At 46.9% G+C, this 16,041-nt stretch overlaps 1 protein-coding gene across 1 annotated transcript in view; it reads left to right on the forward strand.

The window, feature by feature from the left end:
* The window catches only part of LOC119976454 (butyrophilin subfamily 3 member A2-like), a 45,148-nt gene that overhangs the window by 19,185 nt on the left and 9,922 nt on the right, over window positions 1-16,041 (forward strand). Inside the window, exons 5-9 of the mRNA XM_038816990.1 lie at window positions 1,559-1,678; window positions 2,135-2,192; window positions 5,606-5,850; window positions 6,817-6,843; window positions 10,279-10,305. Of these exons, the coding sequence (XP_038672918.1) occupies window positions 1,559-1,678; window positions 2,135-2,192; window positions 5,606-5,850; window positions 6,817-6,843; window positions 10,279-10,305 (477 nt within the window). The remainder of the gene's footprint in view (window positions 1-1,558; window positions 1,679-2,134; window positions 2,193-5,605; window positions 5,851-6,816; window positions 6,844-10,278; window positions 10,306-16,041) is intronic.

The following is a 16,041-nucleotide window of genomic DNA, read 5'->3' on the forward strand; positions in this document are numbered from 1 at the left end:
ACACTCTGCCTCACTACATTCACATCTATAGTTTATATTTACAATATACATTTCATGTGAAACAGTCTCGGATGCAGACAGCCTGAGGGATTTTACATGGGTTCCAGCCCCTCGGTAGAAATGGTGGGAAGGCCTCAAGGTGGAATTTTGTGTCATTACCCCAGACTCTCAGCCTTGAGAGCCCTGGATGTTAGAATGTGGCAGTCTGCAACAGACAAGCCTGAATTTTACGCTCGGGGCACATCCAAAGTCAGTGTGGGCAGGATTAGATGTTGTGATGAATGTAGGAATTACAGATAAATTGCTAATCAATGGACTTTTGTTTGTACTAAGAGGGTTCCCTGGGGATTTGATAGTTGGAAACGTGTTCAGCTTCGTAAGATGATGTAACTAATGGGAGGAGCTAGGATACCAGGCATTTATCAGGCAGACAGTGAGGTTAATCTAGGGCTGGAAAGCAAGCTATGAAGGCAGTTTCTGAAGACCTCAGCCAGAGATTCTGCGTGGTTCTGACAGGGTTCAGGTCTACCTCTTAAAACAGCCCCAAAGAAGATATCTTAAGCAAGTATGCCTGGGTCTGCGATCTGTACTTAAAAATGGATTATGACCTGAGATGGGTTTGTTTGAGATAGCATATGGGTTATTGTTTTCATTGCATTGTTTGATAAGTAATTGTAAGTTACTTTCTTAGAGATGATAAAATTAGTAATACTGCATTAATAATAAAGTTAATTTTAATATACCATATCCATATTTGGCATGAAACCACTCCTGGAACAAACTATCCTTTCCTCACAGTCTTACAAAATGAAATAAAACATTGGGGTTTCTGTCCAGTTATCCCAGCAACTGTTGGGGTCTGGTCCAAGAGAGTAAAAATGAGAAACCCATCCCTGCCTGAGATTGCATTATTCATACAATATTAAAATGAAAGACTGAGTGCTTGGGAGGAGGATGGGTACCAAGAAAAAGAAATTGCTAATATTAGGAACTTTAAAAGAATGATCATTGTGGACTATGTTGCAGAGAGTATCATCTCATTAATATACTTGCGACCTTTGGAGTGTCGGAAAACTGGGGAGCCCAGGTGGGGGAGACAGGCCGACGGTTTGACCTTTGCTTCCCTGTTGGCCCGGAGACGGATTTTACTGGGCTGGAGGGACTAGAAGCCCCCTGAAGTCGGGGGTTTGGGTTAGCGACATGGCGGGGTTTCTCAAGCTGGAGAAAATTAAATTTGGGATTCGTTAGAGGGGTTCGCTTGGAGGTGGCAGCCGTTCATCGACTTCTTCGATAAAAATTAGGCTGTCAGCAGGGGGAGGAGAGGGAAAGGGGATGGGGGAGGGGGGCGGAAAGGGGAAGCATGGAAGTGATGAATAAGGGCATAAAAACCAATGGCGGGAGGGCCGGGAAGGGCTGTGTGTTTTTATAAGCCATGTTGGTTGGGGTTTGTGTTTGGGGGGAATGATGGTTATTCCGTTGTGTGTTCCGTTGAATGTTTTTGTTGAAAAGTGTTAAAATTATAATTTCCTCAATGTTTTAAAAAAAATTTACTTTGCAGGTGATTTCTTCCCGAACGTCTCAGGCTGGCTGGTGTTTTTATCGGTGGTCCTCTGTTTTCTAATAGTAGCTTTAATTGCTGGAATCATTTGGGTTGTGAAACAACTTAAAAACATCAAAGGTATGATTTCAATTCAATAGTGACGTTGGTGAATACAGATTCAGGATTTAATAAAAATGTGGAACTGAAGCAGACATTTTTTCTTTTACATTTCTATATTTAATAATTTAGCCATTATAGTTTTTGTTTGGACAGGAGGAGAGGAGGCTCCTGCGTGCCTGGCTGAACAATGTAAAATTCTGGCCCTTAAGCTAACAATCACATTTTCCAGACTAGGTTAACAGTCATATTTTGTTCACTGAATGACCCAAATGGACAAAATGTAGCATTGGTTAAGCAGCTGAAGGTGAATGAACTTGATGAATGGGGCTCTGGGGAAAGTGCTGGTGATGTTTTTTTTCCAAACAGAATTAATCCAATTTATTTATATTATTAGTAAGTGAAAGAATGTCCGATTAAATGAATCATTTTTAATATTAACTTCAATTCATGTTTCTTCGATTTTTCTTTTACCAGAACTCCAACTTGACAAGGCTATTAAACAATTTGGTAAGGGTTTAACATTGAAATATTTGTAATTATTTAGTGCATAATTCACCATCTGAACACCACTTTTGTCTAATTTCTGATGCTTGTTATACATATCTAACTACAAAAATCAACTTACAAATGAGTTTAATAATAGGTGAATAATTTCTAGCTAGTTCACGTATTAGTAAGTTAACACAGGCAATTAGATCTATGCAGCTTATTAACTTATTCTATTGCTGTACTAATGTCACACAGAGGGTGGTGAGCATCTGGAACGGGCTGCCAGAGGCAGTGGTAGAGGCGGGTATGATTTAAAAAGCAGTTAGACGGTTACATTGGCCGGGTGGGTATAGAGGGATATGGGCCAAATGCAGGCAAGTGGGAGTAGCTTAGTGATAGAAACTGGGCGGCATGGACCAGCTGGGCCGAAGGGCCTGTTTCCATGCTGTAAACATCTATGACTCTTATCTATCACAGTTCTATTTCCCACCCAACTAATCCCTTCTGGCCATTCTTATTTACATTGACAATATCACAGGCACATACACCACATCCACTAGAAACTATGGGAGAATTCTCCAGATTTCCTGTGACGGAGGAGACTTCCCATGATGGATGATATGATCTTCCAGTACTCCGGAGTCAATAGATTTACATTCCTTGTCTGTAACCAACACTGGGAAAGCTGCAGCGTGAGCCGACTTTAGCGATAAGGGCTGGAGAATTGTCCCCAATATTCATAGAATTAACAGTGTGGAAGGAGTCTGTCCCGGCCCTACTTAAGCCCACACCTCCACTCTATCCCGATAACCCAGTAACCCCACCCCATCTTTTTGGACATGAAGGGGCAATTTAGCATGGCTACCTGCACATCTTTGGACAGTGGGAGGAAACCGGAGCACTCGGAAGAAATCCACGCAGACACAGGGAGAATGTGCATTGATTTGCAAAAACTAATTTCATGAAACAGGAGCAAGAGAATTTCATTACATTGAGCCTGGTAAATGGATAGAGATATCTCATTGTGCCACTCAAGTGACCAACTCAACAGATCTTTTGATGAACCTTTTATCAACAGAATACCTTTTGACCAACCTTCCATCTGAGAGCATTATTCACAGTATTTTTGAGAATGAGATATAAAGTAAAGATGCCCAATTGACCCTTTCTAGCTGGTCCATGTATTAGAAAGTTAACACAGACAATTAGAACTGTGCATCTTATTAACCTATTCAACTGCTGTACCAGTATCACTGTGTGGGATTCTCTAATCCCGCGGCAGACTGTCCACACCGTTGTAAATGCCGTTGTGTTTTACGACGGCATGAATGGGCCGCTGCCATGACTAATTCTGGCCCCTACAGGGGGCAAACATGATGCTGGAGCGGTTCGCGCCGCTCCAGCTGCCGATCCCGGCACGAACTGTGCGCCGCGGATCCGCGCATGTGCAGTGGCGCCGGCGTCAATGTGCACATGCGCAGTGGCCTCCTTCAACGCGCTGGCCCCGATACAACATGGCCAGGCCACATCGGAGGCCCCCCTGGGGTCGGACCCCCCCCCCCCTCCCCCCCTCCCCCCACAGGCCACCACCCGACCCTTCAACGTTGAGGTCCCGCTGGCTCAGAGCAAGTTAGAACGGCGCCGGCGGGACTCGGTTTTTTTCCTTACAGCCGCTCGGCCCATTCGGGCCGGAGAATCGTGGGGGAGGGGTGCTTAGAGAGGCCCACAACCGGCGCCGCACCAACCACACCGGCGCCAATAGCGCCGATTCTCCGCTCTGCGGAGAATTGCGTGCCGGCGTCAGGGCGCCTTGGCCCGGTTGCGGGGATTTTCCGGACCGGCCCAGGGCTGGGAGAATCCCGCCCACTGTTCTTTCCAACATCAAGTTGACAAACCTGTCTGACAGGCTAGTCAAAAAATCAGCCTGCCCACAATATATTCAGAATTATATATGACACCCAACATCCTTGACTCTTCCATCACCATTTCTGGGTGAGGCTTATCTCACGGGCAGGATTGCAGTGTTTTTTAGGCCTTAGTTATCTACAGTCGAATGAGTCTCAGAGTTCTGAATATAAACTTTGGACTTCCAAGTAGTTTCATTACTTCAGGCTAAATAAGGATAAGGAAACATCCCACACCCGCTAATATTGGAACAAATCAGCACCCACCCAGGTTACAACAGTAATCTGTGGAGAGAAGCACCAACCTATCAGATATCATTAGCAGACAAAATCATCTTAAAGTCCTTATGAAGATGAAGTCTCAATCATGTAGTGTGGCACTGCTGCCATGTGAAGTTGAACAAGCTGAGGAGAGATCCAACTGCTGAAAAGTGGGCATTCATGAGGTGTCCTCCCAAATGTACATCACTGTCACCATCTCTGGTGGGTCTGTGCTGACAATGGGACAGGACCAATGCAGGAGAAGTGATGAAAGTGTCTGGAACATTGCTGGAAGATATGTTTCAGTGAGTGTGACTGTGTTAATCTGTTGCTAATTAGGCTGTGGGACAATTCCCTAATTTCATCATACGTTAATGAGGAGGAATTTGCTTGGCTGATTATCCAGGGTGTACCTCTCTTGTTTCCAGTCTCTATATCAATGCCAGGTGGTACATCCGGTTTTCCTATTTGACTTTTCTGTAGCCATTTAATACAACTGAATGGCTCGCTGGGCCATTACAGAGGGAATTTAAGATTCAATCACTTTTTTGGTAATGGCCATAGATTTCCTCCCCGAAAGGGCATTGGTGCACCAGAAAGGGCTTTCAACAATCCAGTCCTTATTACTGAGACCCGTTTTTATTGCTGCCTATCTTGATTGTGATGGAGGAATGAGGATGTATCACATCATGAGGTTATAGATTGCGACAATCAATGGTTAAACTGTTGCTGATTGAAATAAGCTAACAATGACTGGTAATTGAACATGGCACAAGCATGTTACTTCTATAAAAGAAGCAATGTCCCACTTTCATTGCTGTCAAAGTAGTGTTTTACTACTTTGTAAGTGCAAACTTTTTTTTCAACAAGTAAAATGGAGTTTTATTTTAGTGGGAAGAATTTGCCCTGGGAATTTGTCCTGACAGAGGTTGAGAGGTGACCTGATAGAGGTCTACAAAATTATAAGTGGCATGGACAGAGTGGATCGTCAGATGCTCTTTCCAAGGTAGGCGAGTCATAGGTTTAAAGTGCGTAGGGAAAAGTTTCGAAGTGCAAGGCAAGGTTTTTACATCAAGGATGGTAAATATATGGAACTGGCTGCTTGTGGAGGTGGTGGGAGCCGGCATTTAAGGGGCATCCAGACAAATATATGAATAGGGTGGGAATGGAAGGATATGGACTCCCTAAGTGCAGACGGTTTTAGTTTAGGCAGGTACCATGGTCGGCGCAGGCTTTGGAGGGCCGAAGGGCCTGTTCCTGTTCTGTATTCTTTTCTCAATATTGATTCCAGATCCCATGAAGTCTCTTTGCATCAAGTCAAACTTGGGAAGGAATTACCTCCCTCCCTCAGTGATAAATCACTGATAAATCAATACCCACCCATATTGAACATTACTTGGAAGAAGCACTCAGGCTCTGGAATGTTCTCTGGAATGTTCAACATCACAAGTGGCTCAGTAGGACCACTAACAGATTTACTGACTCAAAACTGTCAGGACAATTTTGAGTCCACCTTTTCTGTCCATGAGAAATGCGGTGTGGGTTCAAAATACGGAGAGAATCGAAAAACACGGTTCTCTCCGGTGTGATTGGGATTTTCACCCCATCCCCCCATTGCCGTGGAGTAGTGTGGATCACATTGCGGAAGCCCGGGAACCTCATTTTAATGCATTAGCAAGAACTCACTCCAGACCTTTTCCCCGCCCACTGAGTATTCAAAGAAGATGTGGGGGACACAAATAAATTCAACTCGACCGGGACATTGCATTTAGTCTCTTAATCTCGAAGGGAGGCGTTACCTTACATTAATTTCAAGGGGTTCTGGAGGCTAGCATGCAGGAAACTCTTCCTTTGTCCTCCTTCCTGGGCTTGAGCTCAAATCACTGCTGAGGGAGTACACGCCCTAAATTGGAGGGAGGAGGCGCAGTCTTCTCTGGCACTGAGCTCCGAAATCTGTAAGTAAGATGTCCAAAGTCAGAATACCATTGGCTGGCACTGTCTCAAATGGGGCTGAGCCCTCTGTGGTGCTGCTTCCTGAACAGCTTTATGCCAAAGCATTTTACGAACAAAAGTGTTTCAGAAATGCAGTCACTGTCATAGTGTGAGAAATGCAGCAGCTAATTTGTGGACAGCAAGATTCCGTAAAATGCAATAAAATTGATGAGGAATATGATATGATGTTGGTTGAGGGATAAATCTTGACAAGAGCACCGGAACAGCTGCCCTACTCTTCTTCAAAATCGTGCCATGGGATATTTTGATCCTGTGAGGGCAGACTGGCTGGGTGAACATCTCAACTTGAAAGTTGGCACCTCCAACTGCACAGCACCCCCTCAGCACTGCAGTGGAAGGATCAACCACACCTTCTGACACAGAATGATACAAGGTTAACATCCAGGTGCTAAAATTTCAATGTTCAAACCATTTGAAATATGCAGTGAGTCAATGTTTGTGACGATCGGATTAATAAAATGAATTTATATTTTATTTTCTATATTTCAGGTCAGTGGAAATCTGTGAGTGAATCAGGTAGGACATCTCCTTTCTTATAAACAGCTGCCGTATATTCATGTACTGAGTATGTTGCAGCATTAGTTGTATTCACCAATGTATCTGCTGCAATAACAGCAAACATAATTTGATGAGAGATAGAGGGTCACAATTTGCTATAAGAGATATTGGTCTGGATTCTCCGGTTCCCCAGCATGTGTTTCTCGGCCGTGCCCCATTTCTGGCGGTGGGATTCTATCTTCCCGCTGCTTGTCACTGGAATTTCCCATTGAAACCATCCCACACCACTGGAAAACCCGCAGATCGGGGTGCACTGCCGGTGGGAAAGTAAATCTCAATGACGGAGAATTCTGGCCCTTGTTAGAATTCCAAAGCTCAAATATTATTCACACACTGATTTGCTGAACATACGAACGAATGGTGGTAAAACGAAGGAAAGTATCTGGGACCTGACTGAACTGTGGAGGAAACAGTCCTTAACCTCTGAGATTTAAGGGGTAGGACATTTACTCCACAAGTAACAAAACTAGCTGGTATCTAGAGGAATAATGAGATGTGATTTGCCCAGTAACAAGATTAGTAGGTGTCCAGATACATTGAGGTGCTGTTTAGCACAGGGCTAAATCGCTGGCTTTGAAAGCAGGCCAGCAGCATGGTTCAATTCCCGAACAGGCGTTGAAATGTGGCGACTAGGGGCTTTTCACAGTAACTTCATTTGAAGCCTACTTGTGACAATTAGCGATTTTCATTTTCATTCCATTTTTCAGGTGGTAATGGGCGGACTAGAAACACTGCACTAAATGAAATGAAAATCGCTTATTGTCACGAGTAGGCTTCAAAGAAGTTACTGTGAAAAGCCCCTAGTCGCCACATTCTGTGCCTGTTTGGGGAGGCTGGTACAGGAATGCTCTGCCCCTTGACACCAGGATCACGAATTGCGATTGGCGACGAGTCAAAATCGAAGTTCGCGCCGGGCGCCAAACCAACCGCTCTGCTCAGACCCCCCGCTAGCAGCGGGATGGGGATTTGTGTCCATGCTCCAGTTAGCAGGCCAGGCAGAGTATTCTCCAGCCCTGCGTGATTTTCCGGTCCTCTGGACCGGGAATTACGTGAGCGGGATTTACAAACAGTCTCAAAAAACGATGAGTCTGACGTGGTGGACATCTCAGTGGGCCAAGGGGGTGACTCCTGAAAGGAGTTGCACCCAAAATCCATCTGAGTGCCACACTCCCTCCACAATGCACAACGTGCCTACCCCTCCCCTACCAGAACCCCTCCCCACAGAGGTCCCCTAAAATGGGAGAACACGCCTCCACCAGAGATCTCTTTAATAGGGTGATCTCCCCTTCAGGGACCTCCTTAATAGGGAGATCTCCCCCCCCCCCCCCCTTCCAGGGACCCTCTACATAGGGAGACCACCCAGGGACCCCCTAACTAAAGGAACCACCCGCCCCCAACATACCCCCTCCACAAAGGAGACTCCTGTCTGGATTTTAGAAGAATGACAGGGGATCTTTCTAGAAACATATAAAATCCTGATGGGACTAGACAAGCTAGATGTGGGAAGAATGTGCCCGATATTGGGGACATCCAGAACGAGAGGATCACAGCCTAAGGGTAAGGGGTAAGCCATTCAGGACTGAGATGAGGAAGAACTTCTTCTGTCAGAGAGTTGTGAACTTGTGGAATTCTCAACCACAGAAAGCTGTTGGGGCCAGTTTGTTGTATATATTCAAGAGAGAGCCGGACGTGGCAATTGCGACTAAAGGGATCAAGGGGTATGGAGAGAAAGTGGAAGTGGGATACTGAATTTGCATGATCAGATTGAGTGATGGTGCAGGCTTGAAGGGCCGAATGGCCTACTCTTGCACCTATTTTCCATGTTTCTGCCTTTTTAAAGAGCAGTTCAGACATGGGCAGTGAAAACAATTACCGTTGTGATGCTTACCTGGAAGCACCACATGTCCATTCCTGAAAATAAAACAGGGGAGACCTGTTGGGGAGGGGTCTCCCTAGTTAGGGGGTCTCTGTGGGGGGGTTCCTTTAGAATCATAGAACTATAGAATTTACAGTGCAGAAGGAGGCCATTTGGCCCATCGAGCCTGCACCGGCCCTTGGAAAGAGCACCCTTCTTAAGCCTCCACCTCCACCCTAGCCCAGTAACCCCACCTAACCTTTTGGACACTAAGGGAAATTTAGCATGGTCAATCTACCTAACACACACTTTTTTGGACAGTGGGAGGAAACCGGAGCACACGGAGGAAACCCACACAGACATGGGGAGAAAGTGCAAACTCCACACAGACAGTAACCTGAGGCCGGAATTGAACCTGGGACCCTGGAGCTGTGAGTCGGTAGTGCTAACCACTATGCCACAGTGTCACCAATAAGGACATCCCTGGATGATTGCCCTAGTTAGGGTGTCCCTGGGGTTCTCCCTATTAGGCAGTCCCTGATAGAAGGATTCTTCCTATTAAGGGGGTTGCTGGGGGAGTGTATCCCATTTTTTGGGACATCTGTTGGGGAGGGGGTCTGATGGGAGGGGTGGGCAGGCTATGCATTGTGAAGGGGGGTGGCATTCTGATGTAATTTGGGAGCAACTCCTTTAAGGTGCCACACCCTTGACCCGTGTTTAAACCCCCCCTAATCCATTAGCTGCATGCCATCCATTCATTCTGCGGGGGGCTGTGAATGACAGGCTTCCACAAAACAACTTTGAGCCTTGTCTCATTTATTTTCTTCAAGGATGGCTCAGCCAATCACATTGTTGAAAACGCAATGTTTATAAAAATCCACCACATCAAAGGGAGTTCCAATCACGCCCCTTCACGCTTGAGTGACGTTGAAGTGCTGAGCTGGAAATTGAATTCACTTAACTCTCTTTGATGTGGTGGATGTTTGTAAACATGGTGGTTTAAGCACTTAGACTTATTTATCCATGAAGAAGATGACTTGTGCCTTGCAGATGGTGGACAGGCTTTTGGGAGTCAGGAGAGGAGGAGATCACAGAATTCCCTACTTTTGTAACTGCAATATTTACATGGTTAAGTGGTCAATGGTTAACTCCCAGGCTGTTGATGTTGAGGGATGCAATGACAAAAATTCTGTTGAATGTCAAAGGGAGATGGTTATATTCTGTTTTGTTGGAGATGGTCATTGCCTGGCACTTGTGTGATGTGAACATTCCTGATGATATCACCCCACCTGGCCCCATCCCTGAGCAGGATTCAAACAACATCAACTGCAATTGCTGTTAAATGGTTTTGAAAGAGAAAGACCCACTGTGACAATATCATGCTCCGTTGTCCACCCAGACTGTAGGTTTGCATTACCAGCATTTAGCAGCTTACGCCTTCCAAATTTCAGTCAACAATTAAAAATGCACGTGATTGCTTTTCTCTGGAATTATTTGTGTGGTGATTTTTCAAATTTTATCGTGTTTTCTATTTTCAGATTGGAAGAACATTTCTATTTGTGCAGGTAAGATCCAGAAGTTATTGAAATGAACATTCATGTCAAATTGATTGCAATTGATCATCTCCATTGATCATCCCCTCTCCTAACTCTCCAGCTCACTTTGAATACTTCATTTTCATGCTGTTGGCTAAGAGTCTCAAACCCCAACATATTAAGAAATAGCAGGTACACTGCCCACGATTTTCATTCTATCAAATGGAATGGCTAGCAGATCTAGGACAGCAGACGTAGAATTTCTACTTTCCTTTCCTTTTGGGCACCAACCATGCAGCAGTGTGAATTCAGAAAACCAGATCTCAAATCTGCAGAATTCATGCTTTGGTTTGGATAAAATCAAGGTCATTCACAGATCATCCTCTGCCTTTCCTTTTCCGTGACTCCTGCCCTCTTCCTGATTTAGTTTGCTCCAGAAATTTGCAGCAGCAGCTCCCCACAGTAGTGTCCAAGGCCCAGCAATTGTTCGTACTTATTATTTGTTTTCCGAATGTGAGCAAATATTGCCCATCCCTAATTCCCCTTGAGAAGTTGGTGGTGATGAGTCTTCTTCAGCTATAAGACATTGATATCATAAGACATAGGAACAGAAGTAAGCCATTACATCCATTGAGTTTGCTCCACCAATTGATGAGAGCATGACTAATCTGATCTAATAACCCTCAACTCCCACTTTCCCGCCTTGTAAAACCATAAGACATCGGAGCAGAATTGGGCCATTCGGCCCATCGAGTCTGCTCCACCATTCAATCATAGCTGATATGTTTCTCATCCCCATTTACCTGCCTCCTCCCCATAATCCAGATCCCCCTATTAAGAGAAGAAATTCCTCCTCATTTCAGTCTTAAATGGGTGACCCCCTTATGCTGAGATTATGCCCTCTGGCCCTGGACACTCCCTTAAGGGGGGAAAACCTCTCAGCATCTACCCTGTCAAGCCCCCGAATATCCTATATATCTCAATAAGGTGCAGCAGTCAATGCGATATAGATACACTGACAAAGCTAGTAGGGATTCAGTTCCAAAACTTTAATCCAGCAATAGTAAAGGAACAATGGTAAAGTTACAATTCATTCTGAATTATACTTGGAAGGGAACTGGCAGATGGTGGTATTCTGCTGCCCTTGTCACAAATTTGGAAGGAAATGAAATTGAATGGGTGCTTGAGGAAAATTAACTTGCAGGGCTCAGGGGATAGAACAGAGGAATGGGACTGACTGCAGTGGACTAGAGCGAGCCGGCATGGAATTGATGAGCCAAATGTCCTCCCTCTGGGTCCTCGATAAGGTGCTATTTAAGGAAAGTTGACAGGTTGTTGAATCTTTTTCATGGTACAGAGGCACAGCTTCCTGCAATTGCCTTCAGACCCCGCCTCTCCAGGCAGATGGTCACCATACTGTTCGCCATGATAGAGGAGGATGGGAAATAATGGGCACCACATGTTGCTGGCATTGAAAATCACCATGGCACTGAATTTCTATCCTGAGGATCATTCCAGGGATCTTCTACAATATTTGTGGGATCTCTCGGTCTGCGGCTCATCACTGCATCAAGATGGTCACTGATTCCATCTTCAGGAGGGCCTGACAGTACATATGGTTTTGCGCTAATGCAGGCTGTCTGGTGATGAGGGTTCCAGGATTTGTGGCCATCACTGTTATCCCTCAGGTGCAGGGGGGTGGGGGGGGGGGGGGGGGGGGGGGGGGGGGGGCAGCAATCGATTGTACGCATGTAACCAAAAATGTTCCCACAGACCAAGTAATGATCTTCATCAACAGAAAGGGCTTTCACTCACTCGCTGTACACCTGTGCCGGGATTCTCCCCTACCCAGCGGGGCGGGGGGTCCCGGCGTGATGGAGTGGCGTGAACCACTCCGGCATCGGGCCGCCCCAAAGGTGTGGGAGTCTCCGCACCTTTAGGGGCCAAGCCCTCACCTTGAGGGGCTAGGCCCGCGCCGGAGTGGTTCCCGTCCCGCTGGTTGGCGTGGAAGGCCTTTGGCGTCATGCCAGCCGGGGCCGAAAGGACTTCGCCGGCCGGCGGAAGTCTGCGCATGCGGCGGAGCGTCAGCGGCTGCTGACATCATCCCTGCGCATGCACAGAGGAGGGGGGTCACTTCTGTCTCCACCATGGTGAAGACCAGGGCGAAGGTGGAAGGAAAAGAGTGCCCTGATGGCACAGGCCCAGCCACCGATCAGTGGGCCCCGATCGCGGGTCAGGCCACCGTGGGGGCACCCCTCCAGAGCCAGATTGCCCCGCGCTCCCCCCAGGACCCCGGAGCCTGCCCACGCCGCCTGCTCCCGCTGGTAAGGTAAGTGGTTTGATCCACGCCGGCGGGAGAGGGTTGACAGCGGCGGGACTTCGGTCCATTGCGGGCCTGTGAATCGCCAGGGGGGGTCCGCCGACTGGCGCGATTCCCGCCCCCGCCGTATCTCTGGTGGTGAAGAATTCGGGACACAGCGGGGGCGGGATTGACACCGGCCCCCGGCGATTCTCCGACCCGGCGGGGAGTCGAAGAATCCCACCCCTGGTCTGTAACAAAACAAACAGATCCTGCCGGATTACAGAAAGTATCTGGGAAGTTGTCACAACACTTACATTCTAAGGCTGTCCCCAGTGCCCAAACCATTCTGACCACACGTCCACGTTCAAGGGTGAATATTGGGAAACAAGGGCTATCCAGTGAAGACAGGGTTCCTTACATCTGTGCAAATATAGAGAAACACATGAGGGAAAATCTGATCAACTCGAGCAGGGCACAGGGTTTCTAAAGATGCTGTTCGGGTGTCTTGTTAGATCTGATGAGGACCTTCATTATTCGCCACCAAGGGCCTCATGTTATCGTAGAATCCCCACAGTGCAGAAGGCCATTAGGCCCATTGAGTCTGCACCGACCCTCTGAAAGAGAACTCCACCCAGGTCCAACCCCCCCCCCCCCCCCCCCCCACCATCCACTCTGCCCATCCTCGTAACCCCATAACCTGACCTGTATATCCCTGCACATTGAGAGGCAATTTAGAATGGCCAATCCACCTAACCCGCACGTCTTTGGATTCAGGACTGTGGGGGAAAACCAGAGCACCCGGAGTAAACCCACGCAGACACGGGGAGAACATGCAAATTCCATACAGTTACTCATGGTTAGAATTGAACCCGGGTTCCTGGCGCTGTGAGGCAGCAATGCTAACTGCTATGCCACCATGTCGCATTGTGGCATGCCACCAAGGTGGTATGCTGTTTTCTGCACTACCTGAGGGGAGAAGCCGATGAAGCCATTCTGGATTCACTACCTTTCTGAGGATTAGGATTTGGAAAGGGTTGCTGACTTATCAGAACATAGTGAAGACGCTGAGGAACAGCAGATCAGGTGTAATGAGAGACATACAAGGGGACTCGTACACATACATATGAACCATCCTTACACACAAGCGCAAGCAAATAAATCTTCTCCCTTGATGTGACCATCAATTCACTAGACACACGATTGGAAGTAAACTGTGGTTTTAATAGTCTTACAACTAAGCCAGCCTGCGACCAGAGGAACTGAGAGCAGTGCTTACGGCTGCAGCACTTTATACTTCCGGTTAGTGGGAGGAGCCATGGGCGGAGCCAAGGGTGGAGCCCAATACAAACTCCTCATCTCCCCCTATGGGCAGAGCCGCACAATGGCTCACAGACAGAACCCACAAGGACACAATACAACGCAAGGCAATACAGTGTGAATTACGATGCATATAATTCACCACATCCCTTCTAAAAACTCTGTTGCCTTTTCCTTGAATGTCCTTACCATCTCAGTGGACTCATTATGACATCTGCCCATGGCATGTAAATACATTGACCACGCGGATTGGGGTCCTCCCCATCATACCCTTCGCAAGAGCCATTAAACTTTTAATAAACGGGTAATAGATTCTTTATCTGCTGCAGCAGACAAGTATGATTAAGACAAGGTAAACAGCGAAGTGACATTGAACCATAGATATAGCCCTCCGAAACCCAAGTACAACTGGGGACTCTCTCAGTTGCCTGCAGGTACTCCTCCAACATTGTCAGCTGAGAGGGAGGCAGGCTGCTGCCCTTTCTGCTCTATGCCTTTTGATGTGTGTGATAGTCAGCCTCTGATTGTCTGAGGCCTTGTGGGTCTCAGAATGCAGCCCACCTCCATTGCAGGCTCCAGAGTCACCACTGTCATCATGGCTCCCTGAAGCATTGCTATCATCCAGGAGACCATCACACACCCGACTTGCACTTTGTAGATGATGGATCGGCTTTGGGAGCCGGGGGGGGGTGAATTACTCTACAGCTCTTGTAGTCACAGTATTTCCATGTCTTGTCAAGTTAAGTACCTGCGGTGACCAATGATAACCTGTGTGATGTTGATGGTGGGGTTTCAGTGATGGTAATGCTGTTGAGTGTCAGGATGTGGTTGACGATCAAGGGTGGGATTCTCCGGTACCCCAGCCGCGTGTTTCTCAGCAATGCGCCAATCGCTGGCAGCGGGATTCTCTACTCATTGAATCATAGAATTGCTACAGTGCAAAAGGAGGCCATTCAGCCCATTGAGTTTGCACTGACCCTTCAAAAGACCATCCTATTTAGGCCCAATTCCCCCCCCCCCTATTCCTGCAACCACACCCTCAGGGCAATTTAGCATGGCCCGTCCACATCTTTGGACTGTGGGAGGAAACTTGAGCACCTGGAGGAGAAAGTGCGAACTTCACACAGACAGACAACCAAGGCCGGAATTGAACCAGGGTCCCTGGCGCTGTGAGGCAGTAGTGCTAACCACCATTCGCTGCCAAAGTTCCCCCCTCCACTGGCAAGCTCCCCACTCCTGCACTGATGTGCAAGCACAGCCCGGGCATTTCCCTCTCTGCCCCCCCCCCCCCCTCCCCCAGGGGCCATACTCACCTTGGTACTCCTAGTGGGATCCCCTCGACTGAATCCCATTATTTTGAAGCTTTTGTAAACCCGTTAGTGAGTTTTGAATATTTAGTGATGTGGATTTTAAAAATTATTTCATGGGATGTGAGCGTCACTGGCTGGGATAGCATTTACTGCTTATCCCTAATTACCCTTCAATTGAGTGGCTTGCTGGGCCATTTCAGGGAGTATTTAAAAGTCAACCACATTGCTGTGGAGGTCAGGTAAGGACGGCAGATTTCCTTCCCTAAAGGTCATTACTGAACCATTTGGCTTTTTACAACAATTGACAATGGTTATATGGTCATCATTAGACTTTTAATTCCAGATCTTTTAATTGACATCAAATTGCACCATCTTCTGTCGTGGGATTTGAACACGGGAACCTGGAGATTCATTGTCATTGGATTTATAATCCAGTGACAGTACCACTACGCCATTGCCTCTAATCTGGCGGGGAGGCCTGTTCATCATCTTAAAATTTATTCAAATACATTTAAATGAGGTTTAATTACATCATCAGCGAGGGACGGGGAAAATCGGGAAACAAGTGCCGGGATACACCGGCTGTTGAGATTCACTTTCCCACCTCCAGCACACCTGGTTTTCCCAGCTCCAAGAATGATTTCACGAAAATAGGGACGTGGGATATTTTTTTAAAAGTTATTACGAACACAGTGTTAAAATATCTTTACCATTAGACCAGAAAATAGTTTACAATTACCCCTGAAATAGTGCTACTCAATCGAGTGAATAGACTATCCTTAACTGCTATCTTTATTCCCTCTTAAGCAACAAAAAAAACAATCTCCAGCTCTCAAT

Source organism: Scyliorhinus canicula, chromosome 13 (genome assembly GCF_902713615.1).
Source record: "Scyliorhinus canicula chromosome 13, sScyCan1.1, whole genome shotgun sequence".
NCBI lineage: Eukaryota > Metazoa > Chordata > Chondrichthyes > Carcharhiniformes > Scyliorhinidae > Scyliorhinus > Scyliorhinus canicula.